Source organism: Danio rerio, chromosome 25 (assembly GCF_052040795.2).
Source record: "Danio rerio strain M-AB ecotype USA chromosome 25, GRCz13ab, whole genome shotgun sequence".
Lineage (NCBI taxonomy): Eukaryota > Metazoa > Chordata > Actinopteri > Cypriniformes > Danionidae > Danio > Danio rerio.
The window spans coordinates 36,847,501-36,873,169 of NC_141045.1; the positions used below are offsets into that span (position 1 = coordinate 36,847,501).

Below are 25,669 nucleotides of genomic sequence, written 5' to 3' on the forward strand. Positions count from 1 at the left end.
GAGTTCACCCATCCAGGTTCTGACGAGGCTCAGCCCTGCTTAGCTTCAGTGGTCGACCATTGAGAGTTGCAGAGAGCTAGCTGCTAGCTGCTTTCTGTTACCAGCATGCTAATCTAAGCTAGTATTGTGTTAACCATGTTTTTGCCATATTGATTAGCATTTGTAAAACTACAGTTTTACTACAAATAATTCTAGCAGCCATGTTGTAAAAATAAAAGCAACATGCTAATTCATATTAGCTATGTATTGTCTTTGCTAAACTATTTAACCATATGTGAAAATAAGAAATGCCAACTTTGCACGTTTCTTTCAAGTTTATTTCTTTCTTTCGTTCGTTCGTTCGTTCGTTTCTTTCTTTCCTTTTTTTCGTTTATTTCGTTCGTTTGTTTGTTCTTTTCTTTCTTTCTTTCTTTTTCTTTCTTTCTTTCTTTTTTTCTTTCTTTCTTTCTTTCTTTCTTTCTTTCTTTCTTTCTTTCGTTTGTTTGTTCCTTTCTTTCTTTCATTTGTTTGTTCCTTTCTTTCATTCGTTTGTTCCTTTCTTTCGTTTCTTTCTTTCGTTTGTTTGTTTGTTCGTTTCTTTCTTTCTTTCTTTTGTTCTTTCTTTTGTTCGTTCGTTTCTTTCCTTTTTTTTCGTTTTTTTCTTTCGTTCGTTTGTTTGTTCTTTTTTTCTTTTTCTTTATTTCTTTCTTTCTTTCTTTCTTTCTTTTTCTTTCTTTCTTTTTCTTTCGTTCGTTTGTTCCTTTCTTTCATTCGTTTGTTCCTTTCTTTCGTTTGTTTGTTTGTTTGTTTGTTTCTTTTTTTCTTTCTTTCTTAATTCCTTAATTCCTTCCTGTTTCTTTCTTTCGTTTGTTTGTTTCTATCGTTCGTTCGTTTGTCTCTTTCGTTCGTTTCTTTCTTTCGTTTGTTTCTTTTTTCCTTCCTTTGTTAATTCCTTAATTCCTTCCGTTGTTTGTTTGTTTCTTTCTTTCTTTCATTCGTTTTTTTCTTTCTTTCTTTCTTTCTTCCGTTCGTTTGTTTTTTTCTTTTGTTTGTGTCGTTCGTTCATTTCTTTTTTTATTTCTTTCTTTCCTTCTTTCCTTCCTTTATTAATTCTTTCCTTTCTTTGAGCTTTGAGCAATTTTTTTCAAGCCAACATAAAGGTTTTGTTCCAGTAAACGTTTCTGTCCAGTTAGTCTTATCAGCCATTCAGACGTTTCTCTTTCTGATCCTGTAGACGTGTTTCTCACTCACTAACATTTCAGAGCTCAGTTGATGGACGTCCGAGTGCAGAAACTCTCAGTTAAACAGTGTTGTGTGTTCTTGTTTTTCTGTCCCACTGCTCTCTTCTTCTCTCTGTCCTGGAAGGATTGTTTCTTGCATTAGGCCGCGGGCCTGTGTTTGTGGTAAGGTAACCTGACTGGATGTTCACTCCCCGATCAAGTCCTACAGCATTGATTTATTTTATTTTTTTCAGATGTCACTTTTTCCATATGGTATTTGGCAATATAAATCAGATGTTGTCCATTTTTTTCTGTGGTGGAAAATGTCAGATTTTGATTTGTGCATGTTTTTCCCCTTCCAATCTCGTGATTCTGTTAATCAGCTTCATTTTGGTGTCTTGATCATTTTTGTTAAATCACATGTTGAAAATGAAGTGGGTCAAAGACAATAATGGGTATTTGAGCATCTAAAGAAGAAAAGTGTGTGTTTTTTTTCTTTTTCTTCTGTTTATCTTTACATTTTTACTATGATTTACAAAACTGTCATTAGGTATGACAATAAGTTTATACGACGTAAAATATTGTCAGGGATGTTTAGGTCATTAAAGTCAAAATATTCTATAATAGAAAATGACATCATTAAAGTAAAAATAATTTTCAGCTTTTTCAGCAAGATATTAGTTAAAAATGCAATAAGATTTAGTAAGGTATTTTAAAATGTGATTGCTGCAAACATACAATTTAATCTTTCAATTTGTATTCATGTCCAGTAAAGGGAATTTGACTTTTTAAAGGATTATTTATGATCAAAACACAGTAGTAGAGTACATGCTTTTTAAAAATCTTTTTGAACTGTAAATCAATAAAGCATCACACACAGCCCCTGAAATGAAAGGACAAACGGCAGACATACCCTTTAAACAAAACGCTTGTGTTTCCTTTGTCAGATGATCTTCCAAAGCCCAAAAGTGCAGATCTGCTGCGTAAGGGCGTGGAATCTGTGCAGGAGTACAGCACGTCAGAGGAGCGCGAGGAGGGCCGGCGCTGGAGAGTCTTCCGCATCGGAGATCAGGAGCACCGGGTGGACATGAAGGCCATCGAGCCCTACAAGAAGGTCATCAGTCATGGAGGTCAGTGTGACGCATTTACATACACGACTGCACGAGGGCGCTTTCTGTTTGCACTTTTTAGGAAGTGAATTCCTAATAAACAATGTTTTAAGTTGTGTAGTTTTAAGTAGTTTGAAAGCAGTTCGTGAAGATTTGTGGTGTCAGCTATATTCTTAGTAGCCGAGACAATGTTTTTAGAGCTTAACCAGTTAAACTCTGCGTGACGCCATCGACTTTCGCTTTCAGATTTAAAGGGCTAGCATTGCACCAGACCCCCGTAAGTGGTTTCGTTTGAAAGTGTAGAATCTATATTTTATGCACATATGCATCACTTTGGTTTTTATTGTACTGTACAAAAGTTATTTACACTTAAATACACAGTATTTTGGATACCCGAGCTGGGTATTGAACATTGGTTCATTTTCATATTTTTCATATGACACATGTACAAGTTATAGCTCAAATGAAAGCTCTTGCCGGTGCTCATATAGTTCTAGTGTTCTTTTTACTGTATTATATTCACACTTCAAACAGTTGCCGAATGAATTGAGGTGTTTCCATGGCGCAGAAATGAAAACAATACATTTATGATCAATAAGCAGCCTCAGATAGCACAGACAGCTGTCATCTCTTACCTTATGCTGTGCGCTTCAGGGCCATTTCTCCTCTGTTTTTGAGGTGATGTGCATAAGTAATCCTTTTATATGTCTGATGTGGTCCAAACACAGTGAATTATGTTTGATCAAACAAAAGAATAGTGAAATATGAAAACAAAGATCGCTCCCTGTGGCTTGTACAGCACCTCTCATCAGCTGGAATACAATAACTTTTGCATAGATTATGGTAGAGACATTTTTCTTTTTTCTTGTGATTACAGACATATGCAGGAACCACCAAAATTTATTACAGTACCTTAGACTACACAAAACCTAAAAGGTACACTTTCAAATTTGAGTTTATAAAAAAAAAAGCGCCTCTTTTTTTAGGTGTTTATAATAACACAGGCAACATATACAGATATTTTAAATACTTTCAATAGTGTTTTATGAAAATTCAAAGGGTTTTCATTAAATTTATACCAAATTTTTGCATTCGCACATCTGCATGTGGATTTGGGAAGCTTTTAATTTTGGGTAGGCAAAATCCAGGCGGAAATCCCAAAATAGCAGCAGAGTTTAACTGGTTGATAGGCGACCGATGTAAAACAAGTCTCTGATGTCCGTAGAGTGTGTACTGCATGTGAAGTTTCAGCTGAAATAACTCTTCATGGGTAAATGTACATTTTTGGGTAAACTATCCCTCTAATAGTGACCATTTTCAGTTCATCCCTTTGTCAGACAAGTGTCACCACCTGTTTCTTTCCTTTTCCACATCCCTCCCTCCTGTTAGCAATCTAAAGGCTGATTTATACTTCTGCGTCAAACGCCGGCGTATGCTACGGCGATGACGCATAGCCTTTCGCCGTGGCCGTCAACGTCGCTGACGTGCACCTCTCAAAAAATGTAACTACACGTCGCAACGACGCGTGGCGCAAGCTCTGTGATTGGTCGGCTTGGTAGCGCTGACGAGTCTGGGCGGGACCGAGAGCCACGTGAATGGTGCGAGCCTGATGGAGCGATTGTTTACAAGTGTGGAGTCCCGTGAAGGAGCTCCGGATGGAAAATTTTGTTTTGTGTTTACCTCATAGTTAAAGTTGTTGCACGTCCGCCGGTTCCTGCCTCAAAATGAGCGAGTTTGAGCCACTTGTACATTCAGGAAGTGTTCAGTAAAAGCAAAACAGCAGCGAAGAAACTCGACACAGAGGAACATTTACACCTCACTGCCAACTAGCGTTTCGGAAGTGTTAATGCAGACCAACAGAGACAGGGCACAGAAGTATAAATGCACAGCTACGCGCGTTGCATGCGCCGTGGGTTACGCCCGTCACTTAACGCAGAAGTATAAATCAGGCTTAACAGCTGTTGCTTTTTTTTCTGAAGGCCTGTTTTACATGCCGTTTTGTCATGAACAATTACACAGACTCCAGGTTGTTGGATCAGTCGACTTGTTTATTTGCTGTAGCATTCAGACACTTGCAGTGGCCACTTTCACACACACTTTCTCTGTTCACAGGATACTACGGCGATGGATTGAACGCCATCATCGTCTTCGCTGTTTGCTTTATGCCTGAGAGCAATCAACCGAATTACAGATACATCATGGATAATCTATTCAAGTAAGAGCTACGTCTGTATTCTGGCCAAGAACTATTGAGAATCTGTCGGAAAACCTCCCACAGCAGTTAGACCATGGGGAAAAAGTATCACTCTGGATGAGAATAAATGTTGTGGCGTTGCGTAATCGCATTGAAATGATGTCACATGCTAAAATCAAAACTAAAGATGGTCCAACAAAATATTAGTGTGTGACTTCTTTTATGCTTTATTTTTGGACAGGCAGCTTATGTTTTGTTGCAAAATATATCCGTCATACACGGTTGATTAGAAGTTCTTACCTGAAACCTCAATGTTGTGTGTGTCATCCAGGTATGTCATAGGAACTCTAGAGCTGCTCGTAGCGGAGAACTATATGATTGTATATCTGAACGGAGCCACCTCGCGCCGAAAGATGCCCAGTGTCGGCTGGCTCCGGAAGTGCTATCAGCAAATAGATCGAAGGTAAGAAAGGATGATCACCAGAACTTCCTAAAACTATTTAATTTTGGTCATTTGAAATAGCCGATTTATGGTCTTCAATGTGTTTTAGGGGTTTTCTGCTGGATGTTTACATTCATTCAAGCAAAAAAGTTGAATCATAAGATCCAATTCAGTTCATCTTTATTTCCACAGCGCTTTTAGAATGTAGATCTATTATTTATAATATAATTTAATGAATGAATGAATGAATGAATTTACTTATTTATTAATTTTTATTTATTAATTAATTTATCTATTTATTAATTTAATTAATTAATTAATTAATTAACAAGCGGATAGAGAATCTGTGGACCATAAGTCTGGCATTAAAATCATAAATGTCTTAAATTTGGTGTAACCTGCATTCATCCTGTTGAAGTGACGTGAAGGCGTTGTTTTATTACAGGTTAAGGAAGAATCTGAAGTCTCTGATAATCGTTCACCCGTCCTGGTTTATCCGCACCCTGCTGGCCCTCACAAAACCTTTTATAAGGTCAGTCCTCGTCAAGTTGCATTCACCAATGTTTTAATAAGACCCCCATTTCCTGCAGTGACCTTATGAATATGCTAATCCCCTTCACAGCTCCAAATTCAGCCAGAAAATCAAGTTTGTGTTCAGTCTGACAGACCTGGCCGAACTGGTCCCGATGGAGTATGTGTCCATCCCAGACTGCATTAAACAGTGAGTTATTTTCCTGTTACACCTCCACTTCTCTCTCTCTCTCTTTTTGTCTGACAGGAAGTGTTCAGTTGCAGAAAGTCCCCACACTGCTGTTCTCCACCAGCAGTTTTCATTTATTTGATTATTTCTGCTGTTGGCTGTGAATCTTCAGAAACTCTCCAAGCTCTAACCCCTTCTCCCTGCCTTTCCTCTAAGGTTTGACGAAGAAAAAAATAGGAAAAAGCATAAAAGGTATATGCATTTTCATTCCAGAGATCTCCTGCTGGATCTCTGTAGACCTCTTTAATTCTGATTTGCACGACACTAACCATTAATCGTTTGGCTTTATTGAATGTCCACTTTCTACCAGAAGAGGCTTTTCTTTTTTTTTTTTTTTTGAGCCTCTGTTGTTCCTTGATTTGTCGTTGCGATGCTGAATTGCTCCTGTGTGTCATCTAACTGTAATCGTTTGTTGTAAATCTACTTTTTACTTCTACAGTTTGTCAAATTTGCTGTGGATTTGCTTCAGTTTGCTGCGCAGTGTTAAACATTACACAAAGAAAAAAGCATCCGAACAGTTCTGTTATTTTAGACCATCATCCTCAAACTCAATTGCTGGAGCTCTGCAGTTTTGCTCCAACTCTGATCAAAGCTGATCCAAATAATAAAGGTGTTCATCCCTTATTTGAACATCTCGATTATTTGGATCAGCTGTGTTTGTTCAGGGTTGATGCAAAACTGCAGAGCTGCAGCCCTCTATTTTCAGTTTGAGACCAGTGTATTTGACTAATAATTATTAATAAATATGTGGTTTGATTTATTAATAAATATAATAGGTTTGATTTATTAATTAATAGATTCTTAATTAATTTAAATATATATTAATATGTATTTAAAAAAAAAAATATATATATATATATATATATATATATATATATATATATTAATTGCATTTTGATGGACTTCAAAGATAACTTTTTACTGTATCTAAAAACTGAATTTTTGGTGAAAAAAAATTAAGGTTTAATTAGTAATGAATATATTAATTATTAATATTAATTATATAATATGATTTGTGTTTTTTTGTTTTTTGTTTGCAGCAAAAGAAAAAATGATGCACAAAGGTTTTATCATTACTTCTTAATTAATATATAAATTTTTAATTAATTCAATTTGACAGACTTTTAAGGATAAATTTTAACCAAATATTTTGGTTAAAAAAATGATGTGTCATGAATTGATCATTAGTTATTATTGAATATATAAACAATTAATTAATTATTAATAAATATTAGTTTAAAAATAAAAATAAATCTTTATTCCTCTTTGATGGACTTCACAGATATTTTAATTATTTATCTTTATTTCATAAATAATAACAAAGACATTTGGTGGAAAAGTGATGCAGCAAGGTTTGATTATTAATTATCAATTAATATATAAGTTATTAATTATTGTTAATAAATATTAGTAAAAAACTATAGACTTTTTCCTAATTCCATTTTGATAGACTTCACAAATACATTTTTACTGTAACTAAAACAGATATATGGGTAAAAAAAAAAAGTGATGCGTTAAGGTTTGATTTTTAATTAATAATTTATATATAAGTTAATAATTATTGTTGATAAATATTAGTAAAAACCAAAGACTATTTGCTAATTCCATTTTATTAGACTTTACAGATACAGTTTTACTATAACTAAAAAGCATAGATATTTGGGTAAAAAAATAGTGTCTCAAGGTGTAATATTAATTATTAATGAATATATGAATAATTATTTAGAAATGTTAGTTTAAAATATATCTCTTAATTTTATTTTAATAGACTTCACAGATATTTTTATAGCATAAGTAATAAAGATCTTTCGGAAAAAACGTGGTGTCAAGGTTTGATCATTAATTATTAATGAATATATTAATCATTTAATAACTGTTAATAAATATTAGTAAAAAATATACATTTATTAATTTCATTTTGATAGACTTCACAGATTATTTATTTTACTGTAGCTAAAACAGCTTTTTGGGGGGTAAAAAACTTATGCATCAAATGTTGATTATTAATTATTAATTAATATATAAATTATTAAGATTTTTTTTTCTTTCACAAACACAAATTTGTGTGTAAAAAAGGATGTTTCCTGGTTTAATTATTAAATAATATATATTAATTATTAAAACATATAACATATATTTAATTATTAATAACAATTATTAATAAATATTAGTAAGAACAAATCTTGTTTAATTAGTTAATTAGTTGTTAGAACAAATATCTTAAAACATATTTGGGTAAAAAAAGAGATTTCAAGGTTTGATTATTAATAATCAAATTATTAATAATCAAAATTTTAATTAATTGTTAATAAAAATTAGTAAAAAATACATACACACACACACACACACGTGTATATGTATGTATATATATATATGTATGTATATATATATATATATATATATATATATATATATATATATATATATATATATATATATATATATATATACATATATATATATATATATATATATATATATATATATTATTTCTTAATTCTATTTTGATAGACTATACAAATCGATTTTTCACTGTAACTAAAAGGTATTTGGGTAATAAAGTGATGCCAAAGTTTGATTCTTAATTATTATATAAATTATGAACTCATTATTAATAACTATTAGTAAAATAAAATCATCTATTTCTCAATTCCATTTTGATAGACTTTACAGATCATGTTTTTAGCATAACTTAAACCAAAGATATTTCTATAATAAAGTCAAGCGTCAAGTTTTGATGTAAATGTGATGATGAATACAGGCTGATTTAAAAAGAATACCACAACTTGGAAAATCGAGAACTCTGCAAAGAAGAAAAGGAGAGCTAAGCTCTTTCTGTCGCAGATTTAAGGAAGCTCTGAAGTTTCATTTGGCTGCTCAATTGATCACTAGGAGTGCTGTTGTCATCATGTTTCTTTGATTAAATACAGATTTACAAAGTTGTGAAATTTTTTTTAAATCACCCTGTGTATATATCGTCAATATTTACTAAATGATTCAGTTAATTCATCATGCATATAACAATAATCAGTCATTTTGGACAATTGTAAAATGACACATAATTTAAGGGCCCTTTTAAAGACAGAGTTGTTCAATTACCCCAAGCGTTTTGTTGAAAAAATTAGATTTGGGATTAGTTTTTTGCAATGCAAACATTATCTACTTTTTATTAAATATTAAAGACTGAGAAAAATCAATAATAAGCTACCAGGGAGAAACTTAATAGTAATTAATTATGCTTTTTACTCTTCATACTTTGCCACCATTCTTTAAAGAATATTATATGATCAGATTGAGTATGAGCACTATTTATATATTAATGAGAGTTCATTAAACTCCTAATCCGATCATATAAGTGACAATGAAACAGTTCACCCATATTTTATTTTCACAAAGGTTTTTTAAAACATTATAGAAGTCTCTTTATCTGCTTGTGTATGCAAAAAAAATGCTCTGTAAATTAATCTGCCTCATAAATTCAGTAACTCTCCAGTTCAGTAAACAGTAAACATCCTATTTATTGTTTGAGTCTCCACAAAAGCATGTAGCGTTGAAGATTAGTGAATCATCCAAAAGCTGTTATTAATATCCTAATAATTATTAATATTAATAAAAGTTATTAATATCATTTTTTGTGTGTGTGTGTGTGTGTGTGGTCAAGTGCACTAATTTGCTTGTGTTTGTAATGACCGTCCCTCAGATTTCGATTCTGACGTTTGTCTTCTTAGTTCTGCCAGTGTTAGTGTGGTATGTATGACCAGGCTAGTAAACCACGGTGAAGGATTCGAGTCATTAAGTCACGGGCGGTGTATGTTATTTGTGTGTTTGTTTGTCTGTTGGTTTTTTTTCAAACGCATGTCTGGCTGGTGCACATTTTCACTGCATGCCTATTCCAAACCTCCACATATTTATATGTCAAACAGTGAGCAAGTTTGTGTCACTTTTAGTCCAAAGATAGAAAAGTTCTTAAGACAAGAAGCTTTTTCTTTAAAAAATGATGTTTTAAGAAATAATAAGTCAATATTTTATTTGTTTTTCCTTAAAACAAGCTAAATAATAAGCCAATGGGGTCAGTAAAATCATGTTTTTGCTTTGAAATTGGCTTGTTTTAAGGAATAATTCACTTAATTTAAGTTTATTATTTCTGAAATATTTCCAAATGCTTTTTTTTTGTAGATAATGCTTCTTTTTGGACTAAAATCAAGACAAAAACTCTTTAGAAAAGCAGATTTTTGAGTGTTTGAGCTTAGTCAAAATGACATTTACATTTAGTCATTTTGCAGATGCTTTTAACCAAAGTGGAGGAGACATTAAATCTTCAATTGACATATTTACAGTTGAAAACTAAAGTATTAGTGATTGAATTTTTTCCAAGTGGTGTTTAACAGATAATAACTAAATGATTTAATAATACAATTGTCTTTGCTATGCTTACAGTGCAAACATTTTTACTAGTTATTTAGCCAGATGCTGCACTCACCGGCCACTTTATTAGGTACACCGTTAACCCAAATTTCTAATCAGTCAATCACATTGCAGCAACTAAATGCATTTAGGCATGTAGACATGGTCAAGACGGTCTGCTGCAGTTCAAACTGAGCATCAGAATGGAGAAGAAAAGTGATTTAAGTGACTTTGAGCGTGGCATGGTTGTTGGTGCCAGAGTATTTCAGAAACTGCTGATCTACTCTGATTTTCATGCACAACCACCTCTAGGGTTTAAAGAGAATGATCCGAAAAAGAGAAAATATCCAGTGAGCGGCAGTTCTGTGAGCACAAATACCTTGTTGATGCCAGAGGTCAGAGGAGAATGGCCAGACCGGTTGGAGCTGATAGAAAGGCAACAGTAACTTAAATAAGCACTCGTTACAACTGAGGTCTGCAGAAGAGCATCTCTGAACACACAACACGTCCAACCTTATGGCAGATGGGCTACAGCAGCAGAAGACCACACCGGGTGTCACGTCATGTCAAGTCTTGACCAGGTTTCTTGAACATGACAATGAGTTCACTAAACTCCAATGTCACCAGAACTCAATCCAATGGAGCACCTTTGGATTTTGCACAATCCACCACAAATCTGCAGCAACCGCATGATGCTATCATGTCAATATGGAGCAAAACCTCTGAGGAATATTTCCTATACCTTGTTAAATCTATGCCACTAAGGATTAAGGCAGTCCTGAAGGCAAAAGGGGGTAAAATCTGGTACTAGTAAGGTGTACCTAATAAAGTGGCCGGTGAAAATTAAAGGTTAATTAGGAAGGTCAACAGTGGTATGTTCTGTGGCCAATAAAACAAAAAGTTTATAATAGTAATAATAATAATTTTGTTTTAAAAATATTTTTAAAAATTCTGACCAAACAATCAAACCAAGTAAATGGGAAACACTGTGAAACTCTTAATCACTTGGGAAATATTTGAAAAATTTCATGAGTGATTTTTTTTTTTACTTCAGTATAAATAATTATTAGGTGTTTTCTATGGAGTCCGTTTTCTTTATTATCAATCAGAATATTTAGATCAAGAGCAAAACTAAATGAAATATATTTTAATCAAAAAGATTGCAAATAAAAAATTATTCAAAAAATACTGTAATTAATAAAAACTTCTCTGCAATGCAAAAATAAAAAAAGTGTCTCGCCCTTTTATGCATTTCCCACACTTTTCATTTCACACATGTGGACTTTGCTCTCAGTTCTGTTTTGTGGATCTAAAATCTTTGTCGCTTAAAGGGATAGTTCACACAAAAAATGTACTCCGTGATTATGACCCTTTTTTAATTCATTGAACACAAAGGAAGATATTTTGAAAAATGCTGAAAACCTGTAACCATTGACTTCCATTGTAGGAAAACAAATATTATGGAAGTTAATGGTTACAGGAGGTCAGCTTTCTTTAAAATGTCATCCTCTGTGTTCAAAAGAACTCAACACAAGGGTGAGCAAATGGTGACAGAATTGTAATTTTTTGGGTGAACTGTGTCTTTAAATGTACCCGAGCGGCATCAGAACACTCTTAAAAATGCCTTTTAAAGGGATAGTTTGGCCCCAAATTTTATTTATTTATTTTCTTCTGTTTTGTGGATCTAAAATCTTTTCTTGCAATTTGGTTTATTTGTTTTATTAAAATATGTTTGCTTTTGCTTTCAAATGAAATACTTTGAATTTTAAAGAAGCAAAACTCACTCCATAGTTTTCCACATGATAAAACAACGACTTTGTAAAGAATCTCCACACAGATTTCCTTCATGAGCTGTATTTTATCCAGCGTTCACAATAAACAATGTAGAATCAACTGACTGCAGTTCCACATTTAATAGATTTGAATACTCGTTTCGCTTTTTGTAATATTTTTAACCTCAATCAAAACCTCGATCACTAAACCTTTCAGTGTGAAGTCATGAGACTGTCTCTGTGTTCAGTTCTAAAGAGCTGAATCAAGCGGTGTTGATTCTTATGACTTACACTATTGTTATTATTATATTACTCAGGATTGATCGGGACATGCATGGAAAAGTGGAGATCGCCACTGCTGCGGTGCCGGAGTGAAGTCTGCGAAGCTGGAAGAATTGAAGAATGTATTGGGTTTCTTTTAACTGGAGAACGCAAGATCTTGATGTCAAAAAAAAGTGCCTTTAAAAGAGATGGTCCGGCCCAAAAATGTAAATTCTACCATCATTTTTTCCAGAATGTCATTCCAAATATGACTTCTTTTTCTTTCTGTGGAACTATAAAAGAAGATGTTTAGCAGAATGTCCAAGCTGCTCCTTTCAGCATCCAATCGTTTTCACTTAAGGGGATAGTTCACGCAAAAATAACAATGTACTCACTTATTACTCGGTGATTACGACCCTTTCTTAATCTGTTGACAAAGATAATTGAAGAATGTTGAAAACCTGTAACCATCCACATGCGTTGTAGGAAAACAAACATTATGAAAGGCAGTCATAGGTGTTCAGCTTTCTTTGAAATATCTTCCTTTGTGTTCAAAAGAACTTGAGACACGTAAAGGGCGATTAGATGATGACAGAATTTTCATATTTGGGTGAATTGTATCTCTAAATGTAACCGAGCAGCATCAGAACACTCATAAAAACGCCTTTTAAAGGGAAAGTTCAGCCCATAAAATGTAAATCCTGCCATCATTTAACTAAAGATGTTTTGCAGAATGTTCAAGCTGCTCCTTCAGCACAAAAAAATGTCAATTCTGCCTTTATTTAATTCATAATGTCATACAAATATGATTTTTTTTTCCTGTGGAACTAAAACAGATGTTTTGCAGAATGTCCAAGCTGCTCGTTTCAGCATTCAATCACTTAAAGGGATAGTTCATAAAAAAAAAAAAATTACAATTTACTCAGTGATTATGAACCTTTTTTAATTTGTTGAACACAAAGGAAGATATTTTGAAAAATGCTGAAAACCTGTAACCATTGACTTCTATTGTAGAAAAAAACTATTATGGATGTCAATGGTTACAGGTGTTTGGCTTTCTTTAATATAACATCCTTTGTGTTCAAAAGAACTCGTGACTAGTAAAGGGTGAGTAAATGATGACAGAGTTTTCGTTTTTGGATGAACTGCATCTTTAAATGTAACTGAGCAGCATCAGAACACACATAAAAATGCCTTTTAAAGTGAAAGTTCGGCCCAAAAAAAGGTCAATTCTACCATTATTTAATTCATAATGTCATTCCAAATGTGACTACTAATGTTTTTTTCCTGTTGAACTAAAAAATGATGTTTTGCAGAATGTCCAAGCTGCTAGTTTCAGCATCCACTCACTTTCAGTTAAAGGGATAGCTCACGCAAAAAGGACAGTTTGCTCACTATTTATTTTGTGTATGAGCTTTTCTTGATCTGTTGAAAACAGATACTTTGAAGAATGTTAAAAACCTCTTACTATATTGACATAAAATGTAGGAAAACAAACATTATGGAAGTCAATTGTTACAGGGGTTCAGCTTTCTTCCAAATATCTTCCTTTGTGTTCAAAAGAATTCGAAAAGGGTGAGTAAATGATGACAGAATTTTCATTTTTGGATGAACTGTGTCTTTTTTAATGTAACCGAGCAGCATCAGGACACTGATAACAATGCTTTTTAAAGGGATAGTTCAGCCTAAAAATGTCAATTTTGCTATGATTTTTTTTCCACAATTATATTCCAAATATGACGTTTGTTTTCTTTTTGTGGAACACAAAAGAAGATGTTTTGCAGAATGTCCAAGCTGCTTGTTTCAGCATTCTATCACTTTTACCTAAAGGGTTAGTTCACCCGAAAATCACAATTTACTCACTAATTGCTCCATGTTTTTTACCCTTTCTTAATCTGTTGAAAACAGATGTTTTGAAGAAGGCTGAAAACCGGTAACCATTCACATCAGTTGTAGGAAAACAAATATTGAAGTCAATTGTTACAGGTGTTCAGCTTTTTTTTAGTTCAGTCCAATAAAAGTCAATTCTGCCAATTTAATCTCATTCCAAATAAGACATTTCCTGTGGAACACAAAATAAGATGTTTTGCAGAATGTCCAAGCTGCTCATTTCAGCATCTAATCTCTTTCACTTATAGGGATAATTTATGCAAAGATGTTAATTTCCTCTGTGATTGTGAACCTTTTCTTTAATCTTTTAAAGAAAACCGGTAACCATTCACATCCATTGTAGGAAAACAAATATTATGGAAGTCAGTGGTTACAGGAGTTCAGCTTTCTTCAAAATAAGTGTTCGAAGAAACTCAAGACAAGGGTGATTAAATGGTGACAAAGTTTTCATTTTTTGGGAGGGTGAACTGTTTCTTTAAATGTAACTGAGCAGCATCAGGACACTCATAGCAGTGCCTTTTAAAGGGATAGTTCAGCCCGAAAAATGTACATTTTGCCTTCATTTTTTTCATAATGTCATTACAAATATGACTACATATTTTTTCTGGGGAATTAAAAAGAAAGATGTTTTGCAAAATGTCCAAGCTGCTCTTTTCAGCATTCAATTGCTTTCAACTAAAGAGTTAGTTCACGCAAAAATGACAGTCTACTCAGTGATTATATACCTTGTAAATCCGTTGAACACAGAGGAAGATATTTTGAAGAATGCTGGAAACCATTGGCTTCCATTGTAGGAAAACTAATATTATGGAAGTCAATGGTTACAGGCGTTCAGCTTTCTTGACAATTAGTGTTTAAAGAAACTCAACACAAGTAAAGGGTGAGTAAATGATGGCAGAATTTTCTTTTTTTTTGGGTGAACTGTGTCTTTAAATGTACCCGAGCGGCATCAGAACACTCGTAAATGAAGACAGAATTTATATTTTGGTCTGACTGTTTCTTTAAAGCTTCCTCTCTGACCTTTCTCATCTCCTTTTTGCCAAATACTTGTCAGGATGGCGTCTGATTTCTGTGCGTTATACTTTTTAATAACCTTTTATGTATCGTATCGGTTAGTAGATACCGTCAGTGTGTTCTAGTTCCTATTGTATCTTGCTCTTAGTTACGGACACCTGTTTGCAGACTGCATGTTCATTACGTTTAAATATCTATATTTATATCAAAAGGCGCTAAAGGAGAAAGATTAATATATTTTTATGACGGATGTGTAATTTTTAGGGCCACCGTTTGACTTCTGCTCTCTGATCATCTTGTTCGTTGTACCACATTGTTTACTGCTGAAGGTCTTTGTGTGATTGGAGACGGTGGAGAAATGTGGAAACTGTCGTGAGTCTGTAACGTTTCTCCGCTTCTTCACACTGATGAATGGTTTGGGAGGGTGGGGTTCTTGTATGTTATGTTCTTGCAAGTAAACTTCCACGCAAAAAAAAAAAAAAAAAAAAATCACATTGTCATCATGACTGCTCTACAACACCGCAGTGGTTCCTCATTATTGTGTCTTGGTTTCCTGTTGCAGAGAGATCCTTACACGAAGTGTTTATTTATATATAGCTGAAGGCGAAATTGTTAGTCCTCCACTACTGATTCTTAATTTCAACATTTCAAATTATAAATTAGACATGTTTTAAGGTTGTCAAGAACAGCTCCCAAAGAGGTTAAATCGTTCATTAAAGGTCACCGTGCGATTTTATTTGATATTTGATGTAGGGCCTATCATACATCTGGCGCAAGATGTGTTTGGTGCGATTTGTTGCTATTTTCAGACCAGCGCAACAGTAATTTTCATGTTTTCCGCAGCCTGATCTCACAACGTAAGTATTTTACGCTTTGTCAATTTAGTGGCTAATTCGTACAAATTCGTATGATTTTAAAAAGGAGACGTGGCACCTAACCCCAACCGTCATTGGGTGATGAGAAAATCCTACTAAATTTTACGAATTAGATCGTATGAATTCATACGAATTAGCCACTGAATCAAAAAGTTACGAATTGCCGTGAGATTGCGTTGGTTTTCCGCCACGTTGTTTAAATTGTGAATCCATTTGTGCCACTTTGTGGGCTCAGGGGCGTGCCGGACTGAAAAGAAGTTGTGTTAAGGCACATTGTTGATGCATTGCTATTTTGAAGAACTGAAATAGGCCACGCTATTGACCGACTGAAAGCTGCTCAAAAGTCCAGCGCAGAGTGCGTAAGTTATGCATCTATGCAGGTCCAAATGCTTACACATTGCTTAATACACACAGGATGTACAGCAACACACGAATATCTTTACAGATGAAAACAAAGGATTCAAATGTTACAAAACTCATTTTCTACATAAAAACCACTGCCTTCATGCCTCATTTCGGGGGTATTTTTTCAGTTTATTCATGATAATTAGCATTTATATAGTGTGATTATTATTATCAGTATTATTTGATACATGCATCTTTATAATTGTTTTAATAAAAATAAGTTCATATTTGTCCACCTGTCGGTTTTGGAGACGTCTGCATCACCATATGGGGCTTAAGAACAGGACGTGTTTGGATATAACTCCGTTTTTTTCTAAGCACAAGTTTTGTCACTATTTTGGAGCACATTACCTTATAGATTTCTTATCTAACAATACTGAGACTAACATCTAAAACACTTTATTTTATGTAATGGGACCTTTAAAGACCTAAAGGGGATCAAAGAAGGAAACACACACACACACACATATACATATATATATATATATATATATATATATATATATATATATATAAATATAAAAAAAAAAATATATATATATATATATATATATATATATATATATATATATGATTATATATATATATATATATATATATATATATATATATATATATGATTATATTTTAATTACAACACAACATCAATGCTGTAAAAGAAATCTTATGAAATTAAAAATAGTCACGTTATAGCTTTCACTGGAAGTTTATCATTGGCTGAAAAACACTAGCTGATCATAGAGCCTATTGCACACCCATGCTAATTAAAAATATTAAGCTAATAAGTTTGTTTCAAATTATGCTTTCTATTGAACACACAAAATATATGTTAACGAATGTGGGAAAACAGTAGCATTTGAAATCCATTGTAGCAATAACTCGGACGTAATGTTTATTTATTTTGACAATTCTTAGCCTAGTTGAAACGTTTGTTTTGATCAAACTAGCATCTCTGTCACGTGACCTAAAGGCGACAATTGTCAATTAAGCAATCAGCAAACTGCACAGCTGTCGATAACAACGCGATGAACTCAAATTATACCCTTGTTTAAAAAGGGATGTATCCTACTACCTAACAGATCTGAAGTGTCGGATATACGGTTAGTCGCTATTTTACAAACCACGTTTTGTGCTCATTTGGTTTTCATGTTTGTTTGTTTGTTTGTTTCTTTCGGGTAAATGTTTTAATGTTATCCTCTTTTGAACGGGAAAATGCCAAACTTCTCCCTTGTTTCACTGAGGAAACAAGAAAAACACTGGTGAGTAAAGCGTTTTATATTTTTTCCATCAGTTCTACCGTGTATGTATAATAAGCGATGCTACGCGAACTAGCATTAGCTTTGGCTGCTTTTACTGCGGTTACAAATTGGTCAGAACTTTAATCAGTGGTTTGGTGGTTAGGTTGTCTTCGTCTATAGTGCTCATTCAACTGTGTTTAAACGAGTTTCCAATAGAGGTCACTATAACTTCATGTTCATTTGAAAACAAGAGTAATTCAATACATGGAGCTTAGCGTGTGTTTACTTCAGCCTTATGATCAACACAGACATTCCCACAACACTGCTGTGTTTGATAACATCAATGACAAACGGCATATAGGCTAAACGGAGTAAAAAAATCAAGATAGTTATGCTAAATAGATTATGGTAAAAGCTTTGACGAAAGATTAGCAGAAATGCTTCAAGTGTTAAAACAGCGTTCAAAGGCATACATGTGCTCTTTTATAAAGAAATTCTGCCAGAATTAGCCACTAACTTTGGCAATATTGAATTATTTGTATGGTTCAGGGTGTCCGCGGGGTCTTAACAAGTATTAAAGTTGATAAATCAATTTAGAGACATTTAAGACCCTTTAAAAAGTCCCAAATGCTGTTATAAGGTGTTAAATGTTGCATATTTTTGATTATACAGCTGTGTAATTATAGGTGTTTACTAAAGTTTGAAAACTTGTGATGCTGTGTAGTTATTGTAGTTAATATTTGATGTCACACAGCTTTGTTTACTGCAGTAATCAAGGCAGCACCATTATTTCTGCTCCTCTATAGGCGAAACCATCTGCATTAACATTTTTATAAAGTATATGAATAATGTTTAGTTTAGGATTAGTTCCTAACAATCAGTATTTAGTGAATACAACTAATGTCGCCAATGTTACCTGTTCAGACCTGAAGTGGCGATGAGGTCTTAATGTATGGAGTCTTAAAAAAAGGTCTTAAATGGTATTGCATTTTACCCTTTGACTCCTGTAATTGTCTATAGATTGTCCTAATTTGTGTACACTAAAATAATATGATCAATGAGTCCTGACAGCATGTTTTAGGTCATTGTAACTTATTAAACTAAGTTAATCATGTTCTAACTTAATTGTATAAGTTATGCAAGCTGCTTTAAGTCTGTTTAACATAAGTTCAATGGACTCATAAGGTTTGATTCAGCTTAAATATTAAAGGCAAGCAAGATGTTTTTACAATGCAGACTCAATTTGAGTATAAAAACAAGCGAAATGAAACATTCCTGGGACAGACAGTTATGTGTTTGAGTTTTGTTGTACATGTGTTGGCGCATGTTTGCGGTGCTGTTAGAAGAGGAAGAGATTTTATCAGATGCTCTTTTTGTTCCTGTTTGCATTTTTCATCGATCTGCATATTGCCTGTGACCTTGGTTTTCTTATTTCACCATTTGCTATTGCATAACCTGCTGTTGTTTTCATTAATAAGTTAATGAACATGTTTTAGTTTTATTGTATTCATTTTTTAAAGTATATATGGCATAAAAATAATATGGCAGCTTTTCAATGCAAATATTTACCTTTGGGACAGACACATTTGTTCTCACAATTACACGCGATCTGTCACTAAAATAACAGCCTGTCAATCATCCAACATTGCTAAAAATACAGTAAATACGATACCGTTTGTAGACTCATCGTGCTATACTTTAAGCTGCTTTCCAGACGCCTTACAATTTATTTTATTTTAATTTGGAAAATATAATCTGAAAGGGAAGGTTCAGTCATCATTTACTTGCTCTTGGATAGCTCATATGTGCATGGACTTTTCATTTCAGGCAGTCAGTTAACCCCAAGAGCTTCTGCCTAATTGTCATCCCGTAAAAAAATCGCAGCGTTTAAGATCTGATTTCTTAAGTAAAAATGAAATCTGCTATATAATCCAAAGCCTTATTTTTGGAAATCGGTGGTCTAGAGTTTCTTTTAAAGTGTGATTTTTGACATGAATAAACTCCCCATTGAATTTAATTTTTATAGGCTGGCTAATGTTGGATTCTCCTATGCAAACACTATTTTTCTCCCCATAAACAAATAACATGGAATGATAAAACTGTCAGCATTAAGAACAAATCAATTTACCATGATAATTAGATAAAAATATATATTCCATTGGTCTGTTTTTAAATGATAAAGGATATTTACGGATTTATACAGAATTTTTAGAGAAGTTTAGTTTTCCAGTGCCTCCACGAAAGGTAATTAATGCAATGCCAGCAGGCCTGGCGAGGCTTTTGCAGGGTTACAGTCAACCAAATAAAAGAGATTTTATTAGATGGTGTTTATCAAAGATAGATATAATAATAATAATAATAATAATAATAATAATAATAATACAACGATTCTCAAATGTTTTTCATCAAGTACCACCTCAGAAAAAAAGCTTTGCGGTGATGTATTCTATATGCATGCTTCGTCTCAAAGTCTGCATGCATTACTGTTTACCATGGTGCACTTAGATTTATAACTAATTTTAAATCCCTTACTCATTGTGTGCTGTATACTAGGTTGGTCTGCTTTGTCCATTCCTAGGCTCAAGCATTGGCATATCCCCGTTTACAAATCTATACTGGGTTTACTCCCATCGTATCTTCAGAATTACATTCATAAAAAGCCTGTTCTAGGGTCTTCGGTCACAGGGTATTTATTTACCGTCTGTTCCTAAAGTGTGGACTGAGATGGAGGGAAAAAAAGGCTTTTAAGTACGCAGCACCTTTTGCTTGGAATAATCTGCAAACACAGTTGCTGTTCAAAGACTTGATTTCACCACATGCTTTTAAAAAGTCTATAAAAGATTTAGAAGTTGAAACGGGTTTGTAGATGTTTTGAGTAGTTTGTCAGTGTGATTTCATGTTAACTGTAAATTGTTTGTTGTCTGTTGGACTCGGGTGACTTGTGTACTGCCTATAATATTGGCCAGGACGCTCTTGTAAAAATAGATTTTTAATCTCAATGCGTCTTTCCTGGTAAAATAAAGGTTATAATAATAATAATAATAATAATAATGTAGGACTTATCTCCACTGTAATGCTTATAGGTGTTAAACAAGACACTTCAGAGTCATTTAATGTGTCAATAGTGCCATGGTGGTTGGATTGTTGATTTACCAAATAGATGTGTGTATTTTACACGCGTCACTTCTATAACGTTCATAACTCGTAAGGAACCTTTTGAAAAATGATGTTCATGCTCCGCTAAGATCCATTCATCATGTGAATATTAATATTATCCATCTGACTCGAACTGTCACAGACTTTAAGGAAAACTGCACAGTGGACTTTAAGCTCTGTGATTTCCTGTCACACCCATACTGCATTTGAGAGATTTCAGAGCGGCAAATATATAATTAGATGCATTTCTGCTTTCAAATCTGCGACTCTCTCTTTCTGTGATGGCACATGCTCACATTTCAGGTATTTTGGGTTTGTTTTGTAAACTGGTTTTCTGCTTTATCTCACAATAACCATCACAACCTGTCTCTGCATCATTTTACAGATCATATCTTGTCTATGTAGATACATTTGCATGGAAGCTCTGTAGGTGGTTTAAGATTTGCATCTAATCACTGTATTTGGTATGCATACCACTTATAATGGCTCTTTTTAAATGATCCCCCCCCCCCCAAGGCATGTATTAATATACTGATGGTTTTCTGCTTTGGGTAATTATAGGCTAATATTAGTGTTGGGCAGAAATGAGTTGCAAATGACCACGTTCAAAATAAAAGTTTGTTTTGACAAGTGTGTGTATGTGCTGTGTATATTTATTATGTGTGTGTACTTCACACTTGTGTGTTATAGGGATGCAACGATTCTAGATTTTGGTTGTATGATTATAGTCTGAAGAATAATCACGGTTTCACTATTATTATGCAATTATTCATTTCAAAACGTGACTAGTTTACAATATAAACAGCTTTGATGGGATTTTGTAAAATGTTATTTATTGCTGCTCCGTAACCAATGAGTACAGCACACAATAATAATAATAACACAAACAATAGTCCATTTTTTTTTGCCCTTTAAAATAAGTGAAAATGTTTTTTGGCATATTTACACTGAAAATAAATAACAACAATGAATAAATAAACAAACAAACGAAGGAATGACTGAAATAAATAAGAGTAAATAAAAAAAAAAATAAGATCTATCTAATGTAAATCTAAGCTACATATTAGCTAACGATTTGTCTTTTGAAGAGAACAAATATAGTCAGGCTGCTGAGCCGCAATCTGAAAGGCAATTTTGATCAGCTATATTATGAACTTGTTTGGTATTTTTCAATTTTATATATTTTAAATTTTTTAATTATTATTATTTATTTATTTATTTATTTTACATGTTTATATATTTTAATTTTTTATTTATTAATTAATTTATTTTTCTTTGGAAGTATGCTTAAGTTCGCTCTAAAGTGACATTGGTGAATGAGCAATAGTTTCTGCTGTTCTGAGGTCAGCTGCGGATGTGATTGAATGGTGGAAGAATATCATGCGAATGTGCACGTTAGGTGTGTGATATTTTCAACTGTCATGTGCGTGGCGTGTCGCGGCGCTGAGCAACACATGTGGTGTGTGACTGCCCTTATATATATAAAATCTAGCTTTTTATGGAGTTTTATTCCCAACACAATAGCGACTTTTCCATCCAAAAATGAGAATTAACTTTATGCGCAAAACTGGAATATCACATAAAAGACGCGCAAATAAAGCAGTGACAATTTTGTTCGCTTTGACTACATAATACACTTTCTGATTAACTGGCGCCAAATATCAACAGTAATAATAGAATTTGCTGTGATTTTAAGAGAAGCTGCGTGAATCTTTTCATTTATTAAATGACTTTCACCTCAGAAGGCAATCCCGAGACGCAGTAAATGCGTGGTGGCGCTTAAAGGCGTGAGGCACAGACGCTCTTGATTTTGGAGATTTTGGACATTAATAATATAATAACACTAATACTGAAACAGTAAGGCGTTTTAGAATGACCAAAACAACATTTCAGATAGTTTACAATGTGCTCAGCCTGCTGGTTTGTCAATTCACACATATATTGTCATCATAAGAAGATCTCTTATAAAAAAATCACATGACTTTTTTTTTTTTTAATGCACATACTGGAATTTGTTTGGTATAAATGTTTCCATCGTTGTTTATGCGCATATTGTCTTATCCAATAAAAAATTCATCCTACTAAGCTATGCGCATATTTTTTTTTAAATGTGCATATCCAAAATGCGCATAAAAATAGGAGAATGGAAACGTAGCTAATAAGTGCTTCGCTATATAAATAATTGAATGGCCAAATAAATAAAATACAAATTTTATTACAGTCTTTATAAAAAATATGACCTGCATAGAACGTGTAAAAATTTAACGTTTATATATTAGCTTTTACATTCATACTGGTAAAGATATAAAAATAACATTTTATAAATACATGGATATCAAAGCATCATAAAACAAAATCTGATTTTCTAACAGTCAGCAGCGATCGGCCATAAACTGCTTTGTACCTTAAAAACGCTTCCATGCATTTAATTGCAACATCATCTACCTCAGGGTCGAACTTGTTCGCTAAAAGATGGTGTTGCCTCACAATCCATTTCAGGTCTCCGGCACCGTACACGCACACCGATCGTCTGTGCATCCCGGTGCATGGTGGGTACGGAGCGCCGCTGTTTAAATCTCCTTCATGGTAGCTCCACTTCACCAGGCGAGCGATCGCGTTCATGTCCGACTGCTCGTATTTGTTGTTGGGAGAGTTGGATCCTGGAACCGAAGGCATCCGCTGTAGCGTCGCCCACATGTGTTCGTCAGGACTGTACGTGTCTTTCTCCCACTCCATCAGGTTTTGAATCTCTTTGCTGTTCATGATGTATTCCACAAACTCTCTGGAAACCACGAAGTATGCATTTCCTGAAAACATGGGGGTGTTTATTGGCGGGGGCGACTTTTTTATATTGGTCCGGATCACTGTGTTCGTGATGTTGTGATGGAACTGCCAGCGCCAATTTTTCCCTGGTACAGTCTCCGACTCCATACTGTTCTTCCCATTCAGGTGTTTTAGTGAGTGAATGATTTCTGCATTGGTTTTAATGGGGAAGTCCGTGCCGCAGGTGTTCAGCAGATACCTCCACTGCACTGGAGATTTGAGCAGATCCTGCATGCAGTTCACATCCGCTTGAACTCGAGACCAGGAGGCGTAGATCACGCTCTCTAATTTGCTGGCCACAAACACATTAGGGAAGCAGGACACGATGGCATTCACGGCTTCTCTAAAGATCTCCGGAGACTTCATGTCCACGTGGACGCAGTACACATTTTGAGGAGCGTAAATCGCCCTGAGGAGCCTTTCGAACATCTCGATTTTATCATGGATCACCATTGAGTAGGCGATAGGAAAATCCTCTTCTTCCTTACTAAGAGCCTCCATCAGAAATCCTCGTCCTTCGATGTATGTTGGACAGTCGGTGGTTATGTTCAGATAAAAGGACTCGGTCAGTAAAGACGGTCTCTTCTTCGAAGCCAGAAGCTTCCTGAAGCTCTCCTTGTCCACTCCGTCCATATCTCCTTGGATGATGGCCGAACAAGCCTGCAGTTCTCCCACATCCTGCTGTTGGAGTTGATTCAAGTTGGTCTCCCGTTTGGGAAGACAGCTTTGTTCTGGATAGTTCATCACGAGGACGAAAAGAGTTATACTCACTGAAAGGATGGAGACTGTTTTTAGAGTCCTCTGGTTGTTAATTCCCATGTTCAGTTATTTAGGATTGTCATCTGTCAGACAGAGGAAACCAGCGTCTGTGAGGTATGAAGCAGCCTCTGTGGTTCATATCGGTGGAGCAGGAACTGAAATCTACCAAATCATGTAGTGAGGGGAAGGGCTGACCAGCCAAAACGAGAAAGTGAGAGAGAGAGGGAGAGAGAGAGAGAGAGGGAGAGGTGTGGTTTTCAGCTTGCTGGTGAATGTGGAAGTTTGACATTTGGGTTAAGAGGATTTATTTACAAATTGTACTCTACAGATATATTTTGATGCATGATGTAAATGATGCTAAATTGTATCTGGGAGCACTTTACAACAAGAATGTGTTAAAGGTTTTTTTTTTTTTTAAAGCATTTATTAACATGAACATACTTTTTTTAATAAATGTGGTGTTCAGAATGCTTTTACCTAACATTTTAACTAATACAACCTTAATATAAACTTCTTTCCAAGACTTTTTAGCATCAATTTAACTTGATGTATCAAAGTATATGTTTTTAAGTGCATCTCCAGTGTACAGTTTGTAAACTAATTTAACTCTGTGCATTAACTGATGGTAACAAACGTGAATTTTGATGTTAATAATTCACTTGTGAATGATTAACCGTGATAAATAAATGGAAGATGATGGTTTGTATTAACATGAGCTAATTATAACTTAAAGTCCTGGATGCTTTTTAAAATTTTAGGCTAAATACCGCTTGCGTAACTCATAAAATTTAAGTTAAAACATGATTAACTTAATTTGCATTAGATTAGTCAATACTGAAGCCAAATATGGAGCTCATCTAACTGAATAACTGACGATAACGGCCGAGAAACAAGTACACCCAAATTTATTATGTCATAGAAAAATATTAAATACCAATTTAAAAAGGAGGAAAAATCAAGAGAAGCAAAAAACATGTCAATTGTTTAAATTTTTGTAGGTTGTAATTTTTTTTATTATTATTATTATCATTTAATTGTATTATCCTTTAATTTCAAAAGATGTTCTGTGACTAAAATATCATTTTAATAAATATATCTGTAATCTGTTTTGGTTGAATGCATTGCCTATATTCAATGAGAAATGGATAAGATTAGTAATTTTCAAAATGGGGTGTACGCAATTATGCTGAGCACTGTAATGTATGGGTTGTTGTATATTTTGCTACAAAAACCTTGTAATAAACTGCCAGTACATTTTCCGTTATTTTACAGACTCCTTTCTCTATATATTTCTGATACATTTCTAAAAGTCACTTTGTTCAACTGTAGAGCTGAATTTCCAACATCAAAACTCGACAGAGCAGAGAT

General features: G+C 34.0%; 3 protein-coding genes across 12 annotated transcripts in view; 2 read left to right on the forward strand and 1 right to left on the reverse strand.

Annotated features, from left to right (window-relative positions):
• The window catches only part of bnip2 (BCL2 interacting protein 2), a 24,127-nt gene extending 8,568 nt beyond the window's left edge, over nt 1-15,559 (forward strand). Inside the window, exons 5-12 of one of the 9 annotated variants that reach the window (XR_015525586.1) lie at nt 2,147-2,329; nt 4,421-4,523; nt 4,834-4,965; nt 5,390-5,476; nt 5,567-5,665; nt 5,734-5,896; nt 9,405-9,451; nt 12,198-15,534. Coding sequence is in view for 7 of the 9 variants with exons in the window: in XM_087310553.1 (XP_087166679.1) it covers nt 2,147-2,329; nt 4,421-4,523; nt 4,834-4,965; nt 5,390-5,476; nt 5,567-5,665; nt 5,734-5,866 (737 nt within the window). In the remaining 2 variants the exon portion in view is untranslated. 9 annotated transcript variants of the gene reach the window in all.
• A 1,843-nt stretch (nt 15,560-17,402) lies between these two features.
• otud7a (OTU deubiquitinase 7A) overlaps nt 17,403-25,669 on the forward strand; it is a 192,211-nt gene continuing 183,944 nt past the window's right edge. For both annotated transcript variants that reach the window (XM_087312550.1, XM_087312552.1), the window contains exon 1: nt 17,403-17,584. The gene's annotated coding sequence lies outside the window, so the exon portion shown is untranslated. The remainder of the gene's footprint in view (nt 17,585-25,669) is intronic.
• On the reverse strand, nt 22,915-24,433 carry gcnt3 (glucosaminyl (N-acetyl) transferase 3, mucin type). The gene has a single exon (XM_087312553.1). It carries the CDS (start codon nt 24,359-24,361, stop codon nt 23,063-23,065), a length of 1,299 nt encoding a protein of 432 aa, XP_087168679.1. The 5' UTR covers nt 24,362-24,433; the 3' UTR covers nt 22,915-23,062.

What these genes read in the sequence shown, in the direction of transcription:
- gcnt3 (XM_087312553.1), bottom strand. Translation starts at nt 24,361, where the DNA reads ATGGGAATTAACAACCAGAGGACTCTAAAAACAGTCTCCATCCTTTCA.